The following is a 23,776-nucleotide window of genomic DNA, read 5'->3' on the forward strand; positions in this document are numbered from 1 at the left end:
TCCAGGAGATGTGAGTCTCACACTGTGGCCTCGTTCTCTTGCGTGTCTTCATCCTCCAGCAGACTGTAGGACGCGTGGCTCTGGAAGGGTCTCTGCAGCGGGTGGCACAGCAGTTTGGCCATGCAGTTGTGCAGCTCAATAGCGGGACCACACAGTGACACCTCAAAGCGGTAACACATTCCCTTAGAGTCCAGCTCACCGAAGGAGGCGTACACGTCCTGACCATACAGACACAGACTTTCAGCACCTCTTTATAAAACTGAAACGTATATAACTTAAGGGAATCATAGGACGCTCAAACCTTCCAGCTAGTGTCTTCTGTCCTTCATTCACCACCATTAAGAAAAAAAACATCAAAGAAAAAAAAAAAAGACACTATAACATTTTCTGGAAGGAAAGAGAATATGCAGGATCACTCATTTGAGGAAAACACTGTTAATTTAGTATCATTAAGGTAGTAGTATAGTTTTTGTTAATATTTAATATTTTCTAATTTCATGTTAATTTTAGGTCAGGTTTTAGTAATTTAGGGTGTGTTATTGTCATTTTTTTTTTTTGAACTAGTTTTTAAATGTCTATATAGTTTTATTAACTTTTATTTAAGTTTTAGTTATTTGTCTTTGTAGTTTGTTTTGTGAAGTAATGAAAATGTTTTTTTAATGGTTTTAGTTTGTTTACTATAATAATTTAGTTTTTAGCTAAATTTCTGAATGATTAATTTTGTTTAAAGATTTTTGTGTCTATATTGATTTCATATGGTTTTGAAAAAATACCATTTTCAATAAAAATTCTGTTTAAATTTAATGCGTAATGTGGTGTAACCATTAATTAAAGTCATTTTCCTTACAATTTGAATATATGTGGGTGAACACATCTTAATGATTATTTCCCAAAAAGTATTTTCATATATATATTTTTCAAAATAAAAAGCATTTTAACCAACTTTCATAAATTCTTAATTTATACATATCTTTTTTTCTGAAGGAGTTGTACCACATGACAGCCTGAACTTGGCTTAGACTTACAGTCATGAAGGTTTATTGGGGTTGTCACTATGATATCACTTCATATGTCGTTTTTTGTTTTTGATTTGGTTTTTGATGTATATTTTTGCACACTGTTGGTTGCACCACATGACTGATTTGGTCACATTTACCACTTTTTGCATAATTGTGAAAGATTTCCCCCAGATTTCGAAGTCACTGTAAAAAAGTGTTCTTGTCATTGACTCATAATTATGTAGTAAGGTGTCAAACAAACTCACTTTGGCAGCATCAGAGGGGTTGAACTGAAGCATACCAGCATGCCGGCTGAAGAGGAGGAGAGTCCGGACTACGAAAGGAGGAGGGATGGTCTGAATGTTCTCCATCTGAGGAAGCTCAATTTTCTGCAAACTACAAAAGAAGGAAAACATACAACTGACCGGAAGGATTTCAGTCTATACCAGTCTAATAATAAAAAACACAAAACAAAAAAAACTAACAACACAACAATGAGAACATCCACAACAACAACAAAAAAAAGTTAAGGAAATGATCAGTGTGATCATGATTCATTCTCACTGCTTCCTCTGCATGCCTTATTAGTGTGTATCTGGACCGACCTGATTTCACAAAAAACAAGCCTAACTCTCTAAATAAGGATACTGAAGGACTCGCAGACATTGGTCTCCAGGTCGTACAGACAGCTGCACAGCTCTCGCGGATCAGACGTGAATCCTGATAACTGTGTGTGAAAGAGATTCAGATGAAAGAGGTTGTTCACATGAATGTCACGCACTGACAGCAGTGTAACATGCTCGACGTCAGTCCTGCATTTTGTTATTTCGGTTCTTTAACATGTACTCTTTATATTCATGTTAGTTTTTTATATGGTTTTGTAAAACATTTATACCTTTTTGTCAACAAAAAATGTAAAAAAAACAAATGAAAATCAGAAATTTTGCCCAGGCAGCTAACTGAAATAAAGGTTTAAGTCGAAGTACCAAAATTACTAAACCTTAAAATGAAATAAAAATACATAAATAGAAATATTTGAAAAAAAAAAAAAAAAGACAAAAGCACATTAAATTAATACAACTTAAACTAAAGTTGAAATGAAAACTAAAGTAGAGGCAAGTTCAGAAAACATATAACGCTGGATGTAACCATCAAGTAAAAGGTATTTATCATATTTTCCATACACAATGAATACATGCATGTGTCTTAAATATTTTTAAAGTTTTAAAATGCCTTTTTTTTTTTCAGGGTAAAAATTCAAATTATTTTTGTTTTTGTAAATTCGTAAAAAAACATGATATTTCACAACCTAAACTAATCTTGCCTTGTCATAAAAATGATCTGATATTTTGAGAGACTTATTGACCTTGACACACAGTTATGAGGGTCCTCTCTGTCTATAATATCAATAATAAGCAGTGAACAGAGTTGTTATTGTTAACTATACTAAACTGAAAATAGTTTTTGGTAATTGAAATAAACCTGAAATGATATATATATATTACATGAAAAACTTAAATTTACAACTACTAAACATGTTGCCTTGGCATAAGTACTAAAATTGAAAAAATAAATAATAATTCAATTAAATCTACATAGAAATATAAAACACTGAAAATGTTAAAAGCTCATAACAAAATTAATAAACTAAAATTTAAATAAAAATGTAAAATAAAAGCAAATAACAAAATACTAAGTACAAAAATAGTATATAAATACTAACACTGTCCGTAAACAATTTTGTTAAAGCATTTTCTATGAAATAATAAAACACTTGTTTTTAAAAGAATTTAATTCTTTTTGAATACTTCTGATTAAATTAATAGAACCAGACAAAAACAGAGCATCGTGTCACTGACCCCTCTGTCAACTACTCAAAGACAGATTCATTAAATCACAGCGAGTGTTAGTTTCAGCGTGACGGTGCACTCACCCACATGGCGTCATCATTCACCACCACCAGAGCAAACTCATGCCTTTTGTCGATCTTGTGCTTGGTTCTCACGAACATCTCAATCATTTTCTGTGAAATATTTAAGGCATTCGTCTTGGACCTGGAAATGCAAATCATTCACAGCAAACGCATTTAATACACATTCGTCTTTTCTAAATGAATGTGATAAACCAAGGAAACGGTTTAACTGAAAAACCGTAAAGTTACCCATTAAACGACTCCAGTTTTTGTAGAGACATCTCCTCTGAAAGGTCCAAACAGATGATCTGTTTAAAAAAAAGATATTGTGAGAAAACTTGACTGACGGACGTGTTCTCAGAAGCACATTTCCTGAAGTCCTGGAGTTGTTGACAGACCTACCACTTTCTCTGGGCAGTTGACTCGAGGCGCCCGCAGGTGTAACTCGGCTGAAGGGGGGGTCTGGGTGCTCGTGGACGGCTGCGGGGCTTTGGGTCTCTCCTTCATCGCAGGCATGCTGGCCGTAGAGCTTCCCGTCGCAGCTACAGCTGCAGGTGCGGTGGCTGAAGCCGGAGGACTGTCGGTGCTGGCCGCCTCTCCCTCTCCCTCCACACGGCTGCCCACGGCCGGCTGCGGCGGCGGCGGTGACGCCAGGGTGTTGTTCAGGCTGCCGGTGCTGCTGCGCCGGTCCTCTGCACCCTCCGGATTGGAGCGGGTCCTGGGTCTCAGCTCCAGCATCCGCTCCTCTCCATCTGCCTGACCGGGCTCAGGGGTCTCCATGACAACCTGACAACATCAGATGACACATATTACAGCAAATCACACCAATAAATGAAGAACAACAACATAAACCAAACCTATACGAAATACTGTATATACTTTTTACTTAATATTGTAAAGGCGACTGAATAAAGAGCAAACATTCTCAAATTATTTCAATAAAAACAAACCTGACAAGATATGGCTTATTTTAAAATCTAAACCTAAATTAGTTTTTAAATATTGGTTTGTAAAGCAAAAGCAGTCAGTCAACATTCGTGATTTCTGAAGATCGTGAGAGACTTGTACAGGCAGCGCAGGCAGGATAGCGAAATAACGTTTGACAATAACTTACCGAGATCCAGAGGATGAAAATATGAGTTCAGTGGCGGGGGAATGATCTAAATTTGATTTTACAATATTATTGACCGACACTTCCTCGTTCGCTGCTGTGTCGCTGTCATTCAGAGTCGAGTGCTGAAGGGTGTTTCTGATCCGCAGCGCCTCCAGCGGACTGGAGACTTACTGCGGCTTCAGCTCTGCAGCTCTGGCGCCACGACCTTCTCCTCCGGTGCGATCAGTTCAACAACAACAACCAAATTAAACAGAAAACATGTCAGACAAAGAATAATGAGATAACGATATATAAACATACTTATTGTACCTCAAGGGTCCATTTGGTTCAGTCAACTTAAGTCTGAATTACAAATCCTACTGTAAACAGTTATTGTAATTTTAGCTATAAAAGACAAAACAGTCAAGACCTTTTAATTGATAAGTTCCCTTAATATATACAGTGAAAAACTGTATTAGATCTAAGCACAACTAATTAGATTTCATGATTTACAATGCAATACAACAGGCTACTGTTAAATATACAGTCTGTGGAAGTGAAATCATAATTTAATGTGACATATTTGAGATATATATGTATATATATATATATATTATAGTTATTATCATATATATCTATATATAAACTAGTAATAACTAGTAATAACTATTGATAACTTATAACAGTTTGTTTAAACGATTGTGTTTCATATATATATATAAAACTATAGCTATAATAGTTATTATCATATATATGTATATATATATATATATATATATATATATATATATATATATATAATATACTAGTAATAAAAAATATAACTATTAATAACTTATAACATAGTTTTATATGTGACACATTTGATAACAGTTTGTTTAAATGATTGTTTCTTATATATATATATATATAGGCTATATGAATGTTTATTGTATTATTTTAACACACACACACACACACACACACACACATATAGAACATTGTTTTAGTGTTTAGTGTGTTTCCAGAATTTTTAATTTTACTTTTTTTTTTTTTTTTTTTTTAACAACTTCAGATTCATAATTTAAATAATAATCCCCAAACTTTGTGGGCTTTATTCATTTATATACACATACAGCTTCTCCAAAGCAGAGACTAAAATATTGTTATGGAAATTTTTAAAGATTTATTTTTTTCTAAAACAGTCACCAAATAGTATAGCACTGTATATGATGATTAAAATGAGAGGATTTATAAATAATTTATTTACAAACACTAAGATTTATCAAATAATCTCCTACAGAGATAGAGAGTCAAAAATAACCCAAACAGGAAAAGATCTGAGGAGACAGAGGGTGGAGACGACAGTCAAGAGACTGAGACGGGAGCAGGTTTAGCAGGAGCAGGGTTTGATCTGGATGTGCTGCAGCTCTCATGCAGCGCTCAGTGAAGAGAGGAGGAGACACTCGAATCACACTGGAGCGCTCGTAGAAAGCCCTTTCATTCATCTGCTGGGGAGGACTCTACCTGAGACGAGGTCAGACGAGTCATGGAGGTGAGTTTCTGGAACAGTGATGAGATTTATGCAGAATCTGAAGCAGAAAAACAGCATTACGCTTTGTTTTAAACACCAGCTTTGTAAAGTGTAACAGAAAAGCTTTTTAAGTATTGGACATAGAGCATACTTGAGCAGAAATCGAGAGAGTTTTAGTCACAAATTGTGATTTGTAGCAGTGCTGAGAATTTATAATAGTCACCACTTTCAAACCAACCTCAGCTCCTGGCAGATCTGGAGTCAGCGAGGTCCTGAAACCATACAGTTAAATTATATTTATAACTGAGTGCTGAGAACAACAGTTTGAGAGTTTCTTTTCTCACAATGAGCGACATCACGCAGCTGCAGGAAGTGCAGTTTCAGGATGTGCCTTTTTCCTCCTTTTCCTCTCCTCTGAACAAAAGGGTGATGTAGAAAACAACAACACCATATTGTTTTATATGGCATCATCATGAGTGTGTGTTTATGTATAAAGAGAGGAGAAAAAAAGATTTTAGATTATACAACAATAGATATATGTTCAAAATGAAGACAACATACTATTTGGATTCTGTCTAGTTGTCAGTGTTCAGCTCCTCTTCACATATTTAATAAGAATCACTATGATATTTAAATGTCATTGCAAGTGTGAATTTAGTTCTGAGAAAGTTCTGAGTTCATTTGTTTGTAAATGCCACTTGAGGGCTTTCACACTGCGCTTAACCCCAAGTTACGAAAGTCTGCTCCGGAGCAGTTTAGCAGCGCTTCTGTGGTGTTCATTTAATCCTGCACTGCAGTGCAAACATGTACAGAAGCTAGTGATGTTAGCATGTTTCAGCTAGGTACTTAGCAACAGACAGCCAATCACGGGCCTCATATTCACATGCGTCGGAGAGTCACGGAAACAGGCTAGAAACATGCTAGTTACTTGCTAATCATGCTAACAACATGTTAGTCACTTTTAATCATCCTAGCAACATGCTAGTTACTTGCTAATCATGCTAGCGACATGCTAGTCACTTGCTGGTCATGCTAGCAACATGCTAGTTACTTGCTAATCATGCTAGCGACATGCTAGTCACTTGCTGGTCAGGCTAGCAACATGCTAGTTACTTGCTAATCAAGCTATCAACACGCTAGTAGCATGCTAATCATGCTAGCAACTTGCTAGTAACTTGCTTATCATCCTAGCAACGTGCTAGTTACATGTTAATAATGTTAACAACATGCTAGTTACTTTGCTAATCATGCTAGCAACATGTTAATCATGCTAACAACATGCTAGTAACTTGCCTGCTAATCATGCTATCAACATGCTAACAACATAGTAGCAAGTTAATCATGTTAACAACATGTTAGTAGCATGTTAATCATGTTAACAACAGGCTAGTAGCATGTTAATCATGTTAGCAACATGCTAGTTACTTGCTAATCATGCTAGCTACATGCTAGTTGCATGATAATCATGCTAGCAACATGCTAGTAACTTGTTAATCATGTTAGCAACATGTTAGTTACTTTACTAATCAAGCTAGCAACATGCTAGTAGCATACTTATCATGCTAGCAACATGATAGTTACTTTGATAATCAAGCTAGCAACATGCTAGTAGCATGCTAATCATGCTAGCAACATGCTAGTAACTTGCTAATCATGCTAACAACATGCAAGTTACTTGCTAATCATTATAGCAACATGCTAATTATGCCAGCAATATGTTAGTAACAGGCCAATCATGTTAAAAACATGCTAATCATGCTAGAAACATGTAATCAACATCTATCTTATCTATCAAATTTTTCAAACTTCAGGCTTTAACAACTGCTTTATAAACTTTCAGGCGAGGGTTGCTCAAGCCAACCTAAAGTTTGTCTTGACTAACTTTTTTATCTAGTTATCATTATTTTGTATGGAGCCCTGCACATGGCATGCAGGAAAAAAATAGTAGGCTAAATTTTAACAATTTACTATTTGCTAAATCATGCACACGATTTATAAATCGAGAGAACAAATTAGTAAATTGTGTGCTCAATTTAGCAAATCGAGGGAAAGAAATAGTATTAGTAAATTGCGTGCACAATTTTTTTTTTTTCTTGCATGTCATGTGCGGGGCTCCGTAATTTTGAGTAGTACATTCTACATTTATGCATTTAGCAGACGCTTTTATCCAAAACGACTTACAGTGCATTCAGGCTAACATTTTTTACCTAACATGTGTTCCCTGGGAATCGAACCCACAACCTTTTGCGCTGCTAACGCAATGCTCTACCACTGATGATGGTATTTTTTCTCCAAAGAAATGGTGAAAAGCTCATGCAGATTCAGTATGTGTGTAGTAGATGAAACCGTGACATTCTCCAGCCCTTACAACTGTCCTTGCAGCGTTTGAGGAGAAAATGTCAGATAGTAATAGAAAACAAAGAGTCTGTTTCATTCTCACCTTTATAGGATTCCCTTTACCCGGGGTTTAAAATGACCCAGGTTTAACTATTTGAATTGTGAAAAGCCCTTTTAGTATCTAATGAAAGTGTTTAAAGACTTTTTTGGGCCCCTGTAGAGTGTCATCCCAACTGAACTCAAGTCTGATCTAAAGTGAATACTGGTTTTGCACATTTTCTTGCAATATTTCACATAAGTCAAGTTCCAGCAGAGCTCGGACAGTCTGGTGTCAGTGGACTCTGAACTGGCGCAGTGTGAGACGGAGGTCAACACTTTACTGAAGATCATTTCTGACCTCAGCAGGAAGATGGACTCCCTACAAATACCACGGTAACCCCTGCCTCAAACAATTGCAAACTAAATATATATATTTTTTGCTCTACACTATGTGAAAAGGTCTGTGTTCTCATAGAGAGATGAAAACGCCTGAGAGTCCAGTCCGGGTCAGTGGGAGCGTCCCGCAGCAGGGCTCAATCCTCACGGTGGTGGACGCTGGCACAGCATCTGTAGAGTCCAAGACCAAGAACATCTGCAGGGACTCAGAAGGCATGTGGTGTTTATACAATGCCTCATCGTCAATCACAGTAAATGCTGTGTCAGAACGGACAGCCTGCTATTTACTGCGCTACTGGTCCTGCCAGACTTTTGTTTCCAAATGCAAAGCTACTTATTAAACTTTAAAATAATTTTCTCTGGGCACTTTATGACATTTACACATGCAAGCGTTTTTTTTTTTTTTTTTTTCTAAATTAAGACTCCTGAGAAATTGTATAAATTTTTATGTTAGGAAGAAAAATAACACAAAAAATCAAAAACTTCAGTAATCCATGAGTTGGGTTCATACTGGTGTGCAAACAACTAAAACGTTATTTTTATTTATCATGACGATGATATTATTCTTATTCTTGTTTTTGTTAATAATAAAAATAATAATAATAATACTTTTGTTTTAATAATAAATTAATGATCATTAAAGTTTTTTTTTTTTGTGAGAATGAATATGGATGACGTCAGGAGGAAAAAATATTGCTAAAAAACAAAAACATAGTAATTTATTACTTGCTTTCATAATGGAGTGCCATTATGTTATTTATCATTATTATTATTATTAATAATAATAGTAGTAGTAATCATCACCACCATCATAATTATAATATTTTTTATTATTTTAATAATAAAACAATTATCATAATTTTTATATCATAATTTGGGTTATAATAATAATAATAATAATATTAATAATTATAATAATTATAATAATAATAATAATAATAATAATAATAATAATAATAATAATAATAATAATAATAAAGTTCAACATCATTAGTGGTGTTTTGCCACATTTTCTTTTGATGAGTTTTTGTAAGAATGAATATGGATGTTGGGAGGGGAAAAAACACTTTTAATTAAAAACCTCTTGAGTTTTCTTCATAATGGAGTGCAAACACCTAAGAAGTTCTTTAGTTCTGTATGAAAAACTTATTTAATAATAATAATCATCATATTTTTGTAAAAGTAAAAACTTTTCTACAGAATACACTAAACAATTATAATGATAATTGTATTTTAATAATAAAATAGTAAGTCAAAAATGTATTCAAACAAGAATTTAGCTCATAACTAATTAATAATTATAATTATTGATACAAATATAAATGTTGTTAATAATAATAAACATCATTAATGGTGTTTTGTCACATTTTCCCTAATATTTTGTTTGTTTTTGTTTTATTAAGTGTATCTGAATAATTGTTATACTGCACAACAATTTGGAAATTTACACACACACACACACACACACACACACACACACACACACACACACACACACACACACACACACACACACACACACACACACACAAAAAAAACCCCACACAAAACCCTCTGTTTTTGCACAGGGGGCAGCAGTGAGCTTTGGAAGGAGCTGCAGAAGGTTCTCTCTGCTCTTGAGGACTCTAGTGGTCAGGGGAGGAACATGCTCAGGCTGCAGACTCAGAATGCTGAGTCAATCCGGGCAAAGCATCTCTCTGCAGCCCGCGAGAGCTGGGTTCAGGCCACACAGGTGCTGATGTAGCTCCCGTTGTAGGATCCTGTATGTGCACCTGAACTTCCTTCAGCTCTGATGTGTGTGATCCGCCCCAGGTGCTGGAGGAGATGGAGAGGGATTTGGGGATCTCATACCCCTCTGCTCTGCCCCCTGATGAGAGACGTCAGTTTCAGCGGGATGTTCTCTCGCTCTACAAACACAACCAAGACCTCAACGCCTCGTTGAAGAGCCGCCAGGGAGAGCTCGTGGGTGCTGAAAGAATGCTGATGGATCTTGAGGATGAGAAAAAGTGGCTACAGGAAAAGGTTGATCAGGATATTCCTAATCAATCATTAATAGCGAAAATGTTTACATTTTCAATCATAAAACTCATTTACTACTATAGATCTACTTTAAAACTGGAATCTGGTATAGGACATCAATTAATAGTGCCATAAATAGACTTATAGTTAATTATTAAAAAATATATAAAAAATGATAATATAATTATTATATAAAAATGTGATTTAAAAATATTGGTAATAATGATAACAATATTACTTTTGTTGTTTTAATAAAATAATGATTTGGATAATAATAAAAATAATTATTAATGTTATTCATGATAATAAAGTTAAAATAAAAACATCATTAGTGGTGTTTTGCCACATTTTGTTTTGTGTGTGTGTGTGAGTGTGTGCGCGTGTGTGTGTGACAATAAATATGGATGTTGAGAGGAAAAATAACATTAAAAAAAACTTTTATGAATTTTCTTCATAATGAGTGCAAACATCTAAAAAGTTATTTATTAATAACTTTTTTAATAATAATAATAATAATAATAATAATCACCACCGCCATCATCATCATAATCATCATCATCATATATTTAAAAAATACTTTATCTACAGAATGAACTAAAGAATAATCATGATAAATTTATTATTTATTAATAATAACTGTAAAATTGCTGTCTAGTATAGGAGATTAATTAATGGTGCCATAAATAGGCATATAAAAACATTAAAATATGTCTTCATATAATTATATTAAAATATGATTTCATATTTTAAAGTCCATATGCAACTGCATTAAATTAAATTAAATTAAATTAAATTAAATTAAATTAAATTAAATTAAATTAAATTAAATTAAATTAACCTTGTATATCAGTGGCACACCTCAAAGTAATAATATTATTTATTATTATTATTACTATTGAATAATATAAAATAAATATATACATTATTATATACTTATTAATTTCAAAGAGTAGCTTAAACTGTTATATAGTGCATTTTTAGCAACCATAAATAATGTGCTGTTGGGCCAACATTATATTTGTCTGAATTTAAATACTTTTACTATAATATATGTTGATCAGCTGATAAGTCAAAAAAAAATCTTTAACTTTAAAGATTTGATGCAACGATGTTCATTAGACATCAAAACACACTCTGATTTCTTAATTCAGCCATATAATTATAATTTCATAACTTGTGTTGCTGAACTCATCTTTTGGCAGGTAGTGGACCTGAAGAGGAAATGGCTGTATGGAGTGAGTCGTTCTCCTTCTGGTAGTCCATCTTTGTCCTCCAGTCCAACTTCGAGCCCTAGCTTTTCCTCTCCTCCATATCCTGGATCCCCTCTGCTGTCCCGCAAACTTCCGGGCTTCAGGCCGGACTCCCCTCCGTCACCCTGCACCATTGATTCTGTGCTTCAGGCTGAGATCGATAAGCTGCAGAGGTGAGAGATGAAATGGTTTTGTTACTCTATATTGACTCAGATTACACTGCCATGATCTGCATCCAAAGACCTCAAAATATTGAGCTGTGGTTGTCAAGTTTGAGTCTGTCTTGATTCCATTCCCTCCTTTCTCTCCCAGACAATCTCCTATCATCTCAAAATGGTTGTTAAGTGGTTGCTAAGGTATTCTGAGAGTATGTGTAAAATTTAACAATTTACTACAATGAAGTCCATATATCTCTAAAATGAACCACAGAAGCTTTAAAAATGAAGATAACAGGAGAAAATTTGTTAAGAACTAAAGTCTAAAAGGGCATTAAGATATCTTTGATACGTCTTGAGTTGCAGGCATGCACATTTGAGGATAAAACACAAGAAGTATATGCATATAATACAGCAAAGATTGCTAAAGTCAACAGATTTTACTAATAGACCTACCAGTCTCTGTGCAAAAATAAAATAATGATGCCGCCATCTTTCTAAAGTCATTTTAACCCCCTGTTATTTGGCTTCAAATCTCAGGTTAAAATTGTAATTTTGACCCCCAAAATAGTGGATTACTCTGTAAACATACATTCAGTAAACTATTTATGTTGGTCTTTTGTGAGAAAAAATGTTAACAAAATAAAAATAATTTGAGCCGGGGAAGTTTCTGAAATTTGGTGGATTGATTTCCTTAACCCTTATTATTGAATAATGTTTGAATGCTGGAACTGTTGAATCTCTTCTCACAGGTGTGTTTTCTCTGATCAGATGTCTAGAGCGACTGAAAGCTCGGAATGAGCGTCTGAATGCCGCGCTGGTCAAAAGGAAAGGAGAATCGGAGCAGCTGAGCATGAGTCTTAGCCGACAGGAGGCAGACAGCTCGGCTCTACACATGGCTCTGGCGTACTGGTGTGCTGCTGTCTTTACCTCTGTTTCACACTACAGTACATGAGCATAAAATCACCACTGAGCCAGGATCAGCGCTTAGACACTTGTCTATATCATAATGGTTTCTAAAACTGATCCTGACAGTGTTTTCTTGATTCTTTTTGACATTGTAAACCTTGACCTTTGGCCTCTAAGATTGGCAGGTGTGTGTGCTGATAATGGCTCTTTGATTGACAGTGAGGAGTGTGAGGAGGCTTACAGAGACCTGCTGTGCCTGTGCGAAGCCAGAAAAAAACAGAATGCAGGTGCTGCACACTCTTTGAGTTACAGCCCGTGAAAGTACAACCACACACATATAAATACAGTGGTGTTTTTTTCTTACAGAAACAATTAGCACACCCCAGCCTGACCTCGCAAAGTCAGCAGATAAGAACTTGTACAAAGGCGAGGCATCCTCCAGTCCACCAGAGGGCACTGCTGAGACCAGACCATACAGGTTATTGCTTTATATACAGTCTCTTATGATAAATTTGATAATTATTTGATCATTTGTTGATCATCACGTTTGCATGTTCATGATGTCCACAAGACTGCAGGGTGTCCCGTTCAAGGTGCTGTATTATGTCACCAAAGTATTCAGAGAAGGAACTCATTAGCTTAGGGTGGCATTTGGGACAGAGTCTTAGTTAGACAGAGATACCCAAGGCTGAATCTCAATTTGCTTACTATCCGTCCCATGTAACATACAATATTAAGGTTAGTGCATTGAAAATTGTGGGCTGTATCCCGATTCCATTCTTCTGCTATGCACTAAAACTACTTTGACAGTATATGTACATGATTTTGAGTTGGAATAATACTGCATGTGAGTATTGGGACACTACCATGTCTTAAAATTTGACTTTGATACTACAGCAGCCTTTGTTACATTACTGTTTGAGAGTGTATGTAAATGTAACCATCTGGCTAAATTATTTAACTTAAAATTCTTTTTTTTTCTTCTGAACTTTAAGCTTAATTGAAAAATTCTTTTTGTTTCAACTTTAAGCTTAATTGAAAAAATCTTTTTGTTTCTTTAGTGCATCACATGAAGAAATATCTCATCTGCACACCTTTGGCATAATATTTTCAAAGGAAATTGGTATGCAGCGTGCAAGTATCTCAGCAAAGCTATGGCCTTATTTTCAGTCCTAATTAGATTAATTACACTGACTTAACATGCAATTACCTTTCCAAACCAATCATTCAATCCACTTAATTTGGTCTGATAATGAAATTATCTGACATCGTCTTAGATCTGAAAAGCCTCTCTCATTCTTTCTCTCTCTCTCTTTCCGTAAACTGCAGCTTGTCGGAAAAGGAGTTTGAGGACAAGGCTGGTGTAATTCTGCAAAGGATCTCCAGGCTGAAGCAGGACAGGGCCGCTGTTTGTATCCCGCAGCAGGGCGAAGCAGGACAGGGCAAGATCAGTCCCGACACTGGCACGCTCGCAGGGGTCAGAGGTCGTGCTAGTTCACTTTCCAAAAACACCAAAGAGGAGAAAGCAGCTCTACTGTATGAGCTGGTGACAGTCAGGGTGAGCCATATGATATTTTCTATATTCAGAACCAGTTTTAAACCTGGTGTTTGTTAGAGAACAAAATGTCCATGTCAAAAATCGGTCATAAAAAAAAAAAAATAAATAAATAATAAAAAAAAAAAAAAATAATAATAATAATAAATAAATATATATATATATTTTTTTTTGTATTTTATGACCGATTTTTGACATGGACATATATATATATATATATATATATATATATATATATATATATATATATATATATATATATATATATATATATAAAACAAGCTAAAAAAAAAAAACTTTATAAGCGACTACCATTCACACAAACACACACAAATTTCTCAGAACACACATACAAACCACACTCTGATATCAATATCAATACATCCCCCATACAATTATAATAGCATAATTTCAATTTAATTGCCTTTTTTTCAGCCAAAGCAGTAAATAGGAAAAAGTGAGTATTTCTCCATAGGCCAAACCTCAGAAATGGTGGAAACATGTGGAAAAAAAGTATTTTAAAAAATCTGACATCTTATTGACAGAATCAAAGCCTATTAACAAAGAATGCATAATTCTATGCTTAAAGAGCACTGAGATTAAATATAGCTGTTTATGGGATCCAATGGGGACATTTTTGTCCTTTAGATATAAAAAATACACAGATCTTGAATACATATCCTAGATTTATGAAAGGAAATGAGTGTGAAATATTAAAATTCCATATATATATCCATAAATATAACATTTTCACAAAATGTATGCTTTTTGCATTAACACAGCCAAATTGATAAAAAAGAAAGACAAAAATGTCCCTAAGGATGCACAAGGGTTGCACTCATATATGTTACGCATATAATGCAATACAGTTTCATCAGGATTTCTCATTACATGATTTAATTTTGCTCAGGAGGAGATGTCAGAGATGCGTGGGAATCTCCGGCTCCTGGAGAAAGAGAGGCGGTGTTTGGACCTGGCGCTGATGGTCCAGAGTACCCAGGATTCTGCTGGTGCTCTGATCCTGGACAGTCTGCGAGATGAGCTGGGGGAGAGGAGAGCCACCCAGCAGGTGCTTTGAAATGTGTGACCTAGTTTTGTCAAAAGTGCAGGCACTTCCCCAGCTAACAGAATTTTTGTTACAAGAACGTTCTACAAGTATTCAGTGCTGGTTCTAGGAATGTAAAAAATGTCCAGTTTTTTGATGTTAGAGGAACATTTTTAAAAGGTATGATGTTCCTCAAACGTTCTGTCAACTTAATTTTGATTTATATTTCAGCATTCTAGGAACAATGATTTGTAACATTCGAAAAACATAAAAATATAAATTTTCCTTAATGTTAGTGGAATGTTATTTAAAGGTTAGTATGATGTTCCTGAAATATTCTTTCAATCATTCAAGCACCTTTTGTGATCAAGCACTGAAAGAAAGAGATATAAGAACACCAACTACAACTTTCTTCAGCCACAGCCTTAGATGAACTGAAGATAAAAGACTTTAAATCTCTCAAGATCTGATTAAACAACTCCACAAACAGCATCACCAGCTTCAGTTATTACTACCCAGATTGACTTTATTTCTGTTAGACGTCTACAGAAGTTCTTATTGAGAATTAACAGAGGTTTAGATGTTGACCTCTTGTTAAAAATGTTCGTCAATGTTAAAGTCACCATCATGGAGATCAGTGTTTGCTTTAGTTGGTCTCTTGACCCTTGACTTATACTGAGTTACTTTTTTTGCAGCAACTGCAGGTGTTTTCAGAAAACATTTCTTCGTTGATAAAGCAGATCAACCTGTCTGTTTTGATAACAGGAAAATGACTGCTTTAAAGTAGTTTAGACAACTGTTTTATATGTTGTTTTACTTACTTTTGGAATTTAAACGTTATATGAGAAAGAAATAATGAACTCAAATGTGAAATAAATAAATAATTTTTACACATGTTAATGATTTCTGTAAGACTATCCAAAACTATTTAAAAGTTTAATACAGCACACTTAGACATCAGCACTCATCATACAAACCTCAACAATGGTGACAATCCAAAAAAAAAAAAAAAAAACAAACAAACCTTGCAGCAATGCATGCTGGGAGCCATGAATGTGTTTTGTGTGCTGGCATGAAGTATGTCACCATGGTTATGTTTCATATGCCGAATGTTGATGTCTGTGAGTGTATTTATTAAACAAAACATGTTGTAAACAAAAAATTTACAATGACATTATTTATACACCCCCAAACATCAACATTCAGCATCTGAAGTGCAACAATAGCGTTACAATTTATTTCTTTTTACATTGATTGAGAAATTTAAACCACTTTAATGCAGTCGTTTGTCTGTCACTAAAATAGATAGCTGCTTTATCAATGCAGAAATGTTTTCTGAAAACTGCTGCAAAATAAGCAACTCAACAAAAGTCAAAGGTCAAGAGCCAACTAAAGCAAACACTGATCTCAATGATGGTGACCTCAAACTAAACATTTTCAATAAGACGTCGACATCTAAACTTCTATAGATGTCTGACAGAAATAAAGTAAATTTGCTTAGTAATATTGTAAGTGAAGCCGTTAATGCTGTTTGTGGAGTTGTTTAATCAGACCTTTTAAATATATTTTATGTCTTTTATCTTCAATTCATCTAAGGCTGTGGTTTAAGAAAGTTGTAGTTTGTGTTCTTTATTTCTCTTTCTTTCAGTGCTTGATCACAACAGGTGTTTGAATGATTGAAAGAATGTTGCAGGAACATCATACTAACCTTTAAATAACATTCTACTAACATTAAGGAAAATTTACATTTTTACGTTCTTGGAATGTTACAAATCAACATTCCTAGAATGTTGAATTTTAAATCAAAATTAAGTTGACAGAATGTTTGAGGAACATCATACCTTTTAAAAATGTTCCTATAAATTCTGTTAGCTGGGTCAGTACCAAGTTGATACTTACATTTTCAAAACATAATGATACTAGTCGTTTTAGAGTACTGGCTGTGATGGTCAACAGAAAATTGTGAATTATAATGTGTCAAACTACCAGATGCTTAATATCCTCTTGCTATCATAAAGCTTCAGAACTGAAAAATGATATGCCTGGTCTTGGTTGTAGAGAATTGCTGAAAATCTGGCAAAACTAGAAGATGGAGGGGGAATTCCTGGTCCTCGGAATCACTCTATCCTAAGAGAACTACAAGCAACACTGCAAAGGTAGGAAAAAACATCAAAACACATCAGACACTCATGAAAATGAGTTGATCTGTGGATGTTCTACTTCCTGTTGCAGGGAACAGTCACTAAGGAAGAGAGTGGCAGCTTTACGTGAGTCGCTGGACTCGGCGCTCACAGACAGCACCACTCAGAGGAGGATCAACAGAGAGGAGATTGCACGCCTCTCCCGCTACTACAAGTAATCCAAAACTACATCACAACACTTTCATTAGCATAGGAAGTAGAGTATCAGCAGTCACATGATTGTCATAGTAACAACTTATATAGTCACGTGACCACACCATTTACAAACAAGGTCTAATATACCTGGACAAAGCCCCACAGTCCCAAGCTCTTCACTAACGACAATTCTAACGGATATAATATATAACAGAGGCGAGCTGTCAAATCACCTTTATATAATACAGATTGTGTCAAAGCAGCTTCATAAAGGTAAATAGTAAAATAGCAGAATCAGTTATTATGGAAACTCAACTATGAAGGCAGTTCAGATTCTGCTGTAAAGCTGCTCTAAAAGACAGTAGTGTTATTATTTAGCTCAAGTCAATTCAGTGTTGTTCAGATTAATTGTATTTTCATTGTGATCATGACTTCTGCTTCTCTCGATTTATTAAAGGGGTCATATGACGTTGATAAAAAGAACATTATTTTGTGTATTTGGTGTAATGCAATGTGTTCATGCAGTTTAAGGTTAAAAAAAAAACATTATTTTCCACATAATATAAATTATTGTTTCTCCTCTATGCCCCACATTTCTGAAATGTGTCGATTTTTCCGAAGCTCATCAGTCTGAAAAGCGAGGTGTGCTCTGATTGGCCAGCTAACCAGTGCGTTGTGATTGTTTGAATGCCTCAAGCATGTGAAGGAAATGTTATGCCCCTTAACATACTGTGATGCCGTGTGTCCCGGCATGACCAGAAAAAAACAATGAAACCCATTACAAACGAGGCATTTGTTGCATCTAGTGGGGACATAATTACTGATTATAATGATGGTTATTTATCCTAAAAACATATTTAAATTTGCTATTTGCTTTATCTTTCATTGGTAAAAAGACTTCACAAGCGTTTGTGGTAGTGGTTGCCAGATGTCAACAGTTTAAATCCCCAAATCAGAGCTTTTTCCATAAATCAATATGCATTCTGCCCAGTGGTTTACTTAGTCTTCCCAACCTGGCCATTATGGAAAAAGTTTAAAAGTTGAAAACACGTAAGCTGAAGTTGTGGTCTCCATTGATCTCCATTAGTGTAATAGAGCTAGTCTATTTTCTCTCACATAGTCACTTGTGCTGTTTACTGCAACTAAATCTGCATGCAAACTACGCAAGTTGATGTTCTTTTCATTTGTGCTCATGTGATTATATTTTTTTGCAAAATGATTGTGATTAACTGTTTTACCATTATGTAGCCCTAAGTAAATCTGTGCAGGTAAACCCCACTAGCAACTGACTCTAGTGGCTGTGGTCTTTAGAGTCCTTGTTAGTTAGCCTGATTCTCATGTCAGTTGATTTGAATCAAATTTGGAATGGTGCAAAAACACCAATTTATATGATCCGGATGGGAGTGAGGTCAAGAGCATCCTTATTAGTGTGTCTAATGCTGTTTTGTATCCCACTCAGAGTGGTGTAAGACCAATTACAATAGTTACAAAAAGCTAGCATTATCTGTATCAAGTTAGCATTACCATTATTTGTGCACACTTAAATGTCAACAACCCATGTATGCTAGAATAATTACAATAATTTTTTTCTACAGTAAAGTTACAAGCACCTCCAGAAATTCTCGAAAGAAGCATCAGGAGCAGCTGTGGCGACTGGAGAAGCAAATCGCAGTCATGGGCGAACGTCATGCTAAAGAAGAGGCCGAGCTAAGTGCTACACTGGAAGCTATGGAGTGGAAGAGAGAGGAGACCATACTCTAAAAGACTCTACAGCATAGTCCTTCTTAGTGTCATTTCAATGACAAACATTTCTGAAAGCTAATGCTGAATGTTGATTCTGGGTGAGAGGTTGGGTAAGTACAGGCTTAGAAACAAAGTTCCAACTATATTTACTGTAAAAAAAATGCACCATTTGGTAATTTAAAGCTAATTGGTTTGCCAGCTATACAGACACATGTTGTTGTGGATGCAACATCACACAAAAGTTTTGATACTGACCCAGTTGTAGGAAAAATCTCTTCAAAGGCATATTTTTCTCTCATGTGAAAAAGTTTAACTGAACATTTACTTTGACGGATTGCCGTGAAGTTACGTCATGTAAATAGACAAGCTGTCAAGTGCAAAGACCTTAACTCTGGGTATTGGGACAGGCCATCTTTTTCTAGGCCATTACAGATATATATGTGTGTACATTATTTTAAAAATATTTGCTTTTAAGTATTATTCATTTCATGTACAGCTATGTGTATGTGAAATATTGCAAGCGCATTTTGTAATTTTAATAATAATTTAAAGTTGTTTTATACATGATGAATAAAACAGGCCTCATTACAGTTTTGACCGTGAACTGGTAGTTTGCTGTATAAAAGCAGGCAGCAACAACAACAAAAGCTGCATGCGCATTAGAAAAAAACTCAGTTTTGTGTGCAATAAAGTATATTTAAAAGTATAAAGCAAAGTATATAAAGTACAAAGTATGTGCACAGACACCAGTGTTTCTTTATAAAGTTACATCGCCAACTACTGGCCTGGTATGCATATTACAGCATTTTTTGTCATTTTCGTGGATCCCAGTGAGCAGGGATCGTTTTGTCGATGTTGTCATCTGTACGCAACACTTTTCAAAAATGCAAAGGAAAAACATTTTAATTTTTAGTACATCACTGATGTCAATACATACCCTAAAAACCACAAATATTAATAAAAAGAACAAAAACACAACAAAATTACTAAAATTTGAACTAAAATTAAAATAAAATATAAAATATACAAATAAAATCTAATTCAAAGTATTAACAAAAACAATTATAGTATATATTACTCTGACCTCCTGAGACCATTCCTTCTTTACGATCAAAGCAGCTGCATAATCATTTTCATTTAAAAGTCTCAGAAAAACAGAAATCACAGAAAATGGGTATGTGTGTGTACCAGAGGTGGCATGTCATTCCCAGCACGGATCGCTCTTCCTGAAGATTCAGCCTCACGATCGCTTTCACAGTAGAAACGGGGGGAAGGAAGATACACACAATAGAGAGAGAGGTCAGAGAAGCCTGACTCTTCTCTTGTCTTCTCTTTTCACTGATCCACGTCTTTCAGTGTCGCCCGGGCCAGCTGACTGCAGCTGTGGCAAAGGTTGAGTGTCACACCCCCAGGGTAAAGGATTTGCTCTCTGTTGCAGGAGCTGGTGAATAAAGGGGGTCACGGGGTCACGTTAAACACAGACCTTGTCCTGAACACGCCTGCTGGGGAAGATCTGAGTTTTAGTGATCATTTGGATAAAGATAATGATTACGTCTCCTATATCGCTGTCCTAAACAAACTGCTCATTTCAACTCTGAGGTGATGTGAAAACCTCATACTGAATGATGAGATAATCATTCTTGTTTCTCCACAACTATTAAATAAAATTTAGTGGCGATCCCACACATTTTTTCACCAGGGAGACCAAAAAAAAAAAAAAAGTGTGAAAAGATTCCTGTAGACATAGACATGAGATATCCAGGCCTAAATCTTGGTAAAGTAACATTAAGGTACACTTAATATGTATAATATGTACACTTTAGGTATTAATATGCACATGTAAGGTACTACTATGCATCCTTTAGGGGTAAATAAGGTACAAAAGTGTACCTTTTTCAAAGGTACAGCCCAAGTAACAGCTTTTGTACTTTTTTCTGCGAGTGTATGAGGAAGACTGTGATTTCTAGGCCTGGAAAAGTCATGTAAATGAATAAAGTCCTAAAACAAAATATATATTTTACTAGTTATGCCAAGCTCTAAAAAATTCTTATCCATTAAATATAGTTATGCCAAGTTATAGTTATGCCAAGCTCAAAAATATTTTAGAAAAATTCTTATCCATTAAATCACAAACGACTGGAAGACCCATGCAAATTAATTAGTTAAAAACAGTGTGAACCCTGAAAAAGATAAAAACTCCTAAAACTTCTGGCATCCTGAAATGCGATTCATTTTAATTAGAATATATTTTTTTTAATATATTAAAATAAGTTTAAAAAACAAAACTAGGGCTACAAAGCCTTTGAATGTTGTTTTAGACAATGTGGGGGGCCTTGGAGTCAAAATCATTGAGGATCACTGACCTAGAAAAACTAGCAACCATCAGCACCAGACCAAAACTAGACCCCTCGAGACCCAGATCCAGACCTCAAGTCTTTATGCAACAATGTATTGATACATCATTTTCAACTGTTTGCTACTCACTTAAGACACAGCTGACTGTTTGTAAGTGCTCACCAAGACAGGAAATGTGACATTTTCGTGAGGACTTAAGTGATTAGATACACATTGTTTAGAAGCAACGTTATTCATAACTAACCCACAGATCTAATTGACTAATTCACTCATTCAAATACAACAAGCTGTGACATGGAAAGTAAAGGTAAATGTCAAAAGAGAGCATGTCACACAAACCCAGCAGCATCTGTGTAGTGTAAAGTGTTTTAAGAGCTTTGGGATGCTCCGATCCCTGGGAAAAAAACTCACAAAAACAGGAGCTGTCAATCAGAGCGTGGGGGATGGGTTATCAGGGCCCCGCCCCCCTCAAAAGAACACACGCACACACAGCGGACTCTGACCCACAGGGTTAAGGTCAGCTCATTTACCTTGTCACATTTAAATACGCTTCCCCCTGAACAGCATGAGTGGATTGTGGCTGGCCGATGCTCTTTTTCTCACAGAAGTCAATGCTCTCTTCTTCCTCTCTTACTCTATTTCTGTTTCCCTCTCATTGCCTCCAGCCCTCCCTTTCATCGCTCTTAACCTCTCACACTCAGCACTTAGTGGTAAAACATGCTGCTATTCAGATAAAAAAAGACATTTGACCCTGATCAAATGACTGAACGTGGTTTTTCACTTCTCGCTTTCATTTCGGTTGTCCAACAGACTATTAAAGGGTGGAAAAATGGGTGAAAACGTGCAATCACTCCAATGTCATTTCAAACCTGCATGACTGACTTTCTTTAAATGGAACACAAATGGGGACATTTATCAGAAGTTTATAATATTGATTATTGATAATTTGTAATATCAAAATGGTGTTTAAAGATTAAACCACCAGCAGGTAAGTTACACTGATACCAATAGATGTTTTATTAAGAAAGCATTGTTTTTACACTTGTATATTATACAATGACTCTCATATTGACCATGTTTATTGTGCTTTTGGTTCTTGACAGTGTTTTGATGAACTAATTTTTTTATAAACATATCAACGCTAGACTGAATACACACGTAGCCTCAGCTGACCCCAAACCACTGCGCAGCACACAAACACTGACCTCACGTAAACGCCTAACTCTCTTTTCCAGTAAGAGAGCGATTAAGAGAGTAAGAATCTTAGAGGTGAAAGCAGGGCCTTCAGTGAAGGGAGCAGGTTTGTAATCTCTTTACCCAATAAGATGTCTTCATTGAGCGTATTAGAGCACATAGAATCACCCCAGTTGACCCCTCTTTTTTTCCTCTTTCTTTCTCCATCCCCTGTTTTCTCTGTCTAGGCTTGTACTTCTAGTGTGGGGTATTTACGTGTGCTAATCATTACAGCTACATTTTCAATACAGCAACAGAAAATAGGGGTATCGTTTTCTGTTAAATTGAAATGAAAAGGTGTATTTATATACATGTACTGTATCCAAGTGGCGAGTTTATCAAATGCAATGAATTGTAAAAAATGCTCAAACAAAGGTTTTGCAATAGTCATTATGAAGCATAACCTACTCTTTAAAAAAAGAAAAAAGAATATACTTGTAAAAAAAAAAAAAAAAAAAATCAGAATACAGGTATAACACCTGTATGTGTATATATATATATACAGTGGGTACGGAAAGTATTCAGACCCCCTTAAATTTTTCACTCTTTGTTATATTGCAGCCATTTGCTAAAATCATTTAAGTCCATTTTTTTTTCCTCAATGTACACACAGCACCCCATATTGACAGAAAAACACAGAACTGTTGACATTTTTGCAGATTTATTAAAAAAGAAAAACCACATGGTCTTAAGTATTCAGACCCTTTGCTCAGTATTTAGTAGAAGCACCCTTTTGATCTAATACAGCCATGAGTCTTTTTGGGAAAGATGCAACAAGTTTTTCACACCTGGATTTGGGGATCCTCTGCAATGCCTCCTTGCAGATCCTCTCCAGTTCTGTCAGGGTGGATGGTAAACGTTGGTGGACAGCCATTTTCAGGTCTCTCC

General features: G+C 35.4%; 2 protein-coding genes across 4 annotated transcripts; one reads left to right on the forward strand and one right to left on the reverse strand.

Moving 5' to 3' along the window:
* Positions 1 to 1,568: 1,568 nt before the first annotated feature.
* On the reverse strand, positions 1,569 to 4,179 carry LOC109064814 (BRISC and BRCA1-A complex member 1). Its single transcript, XM_042766101.1, has 5 exons — positions 4,025 to 4,179; positions 3,313 to 3,696; positions 3,160 to 3,218; positions 2,932 to 3,052; positions 1,569 to 1,725 (listed from the first exon to the last, which is right to left on the reverse strand). Exons 2-5 carry the CDS (start codon positions 3,688 to 3,690, stop codon positions 1,633 to 1,635), a joined length of 651 nt encoding a protein of 216 aa, XP_042622035.1. The 5' UTR covers positions 3,691 to 3,696; positions 4,025 to 4,179; the 3' UTR covers positions 1,569 to 1,632.
* Positions 4,180 to 5,351: 1,172 nt separating this feature from the next.
* Positions 5,352 to 19,991, forward strand: LOC109064813 (Usher syndrome type-1C protein-binding protein 1-like). Of its 3 annotated transcripts, none has more exons than XM_042766102.1 (14): positions 5,352 to 5,537; positions 8,151 to 8,285; positions 8,368 to 8,501; positions 9,857 to 10,020; positions 10,101 to 10,310; positions 11,510 to 11,730; positions 12,484 to 12,624; positions 12,841 to 12,908; positions 12,988 to 13,099; positions 13,951 to 14,179; positions 15,087 to 15,245; positions 17,280 to 17,377; positions 17,454 to 17,576; positions 19,153 to 19,991. In XM_042766102.1, exons 1-14 carry the CDS (start codon positions 5,401 to 5,403, stop codon positions 19,316 to 19,318), a joined length of 2,097 nt encoding a protein of 698 aa, XP_042622036.1. In that variant the 5' UTR covers positions 5,352 to 5,400; the 3' UTR covers positions 19,319 to 19,991. The 3 variants fall into 3 exon arrangements, with proteins under 3 accessions (XP_042622036.1, XP_042622037.1, XP_042622038.1); XM_042766103.1 differs by having other exon boundaries at positions 5,395 to 5,537; positions 8,158 to 8,285; positions 19,153 to 19,990; XM_042766104.1 differs by having other exon boundaries at positions 5,395 to 5,537; positions 8,167 to 8,285; positions 19,153 to 19,990.
* Positions 19,992 to 23,776: the final 3,785 nt, after the last annotated feature.

The sequence above is a fragment of the Cyprinus carpio genome, chromosome A11 (genome assembly GCF_018340385.1).
Source record: "Cyprinus carpio isolate SPL01 chromosome A11, ASM1834038v1, whole genome shotgun sequence".
Classification (NCBI taxonomy): domain Eukaryota; kingdom Metazoa; phylum Chordata; class Actinopteri; order Cypriniformes; family Cyprinidae; genus Cyprinus; species Cyprinus carpio.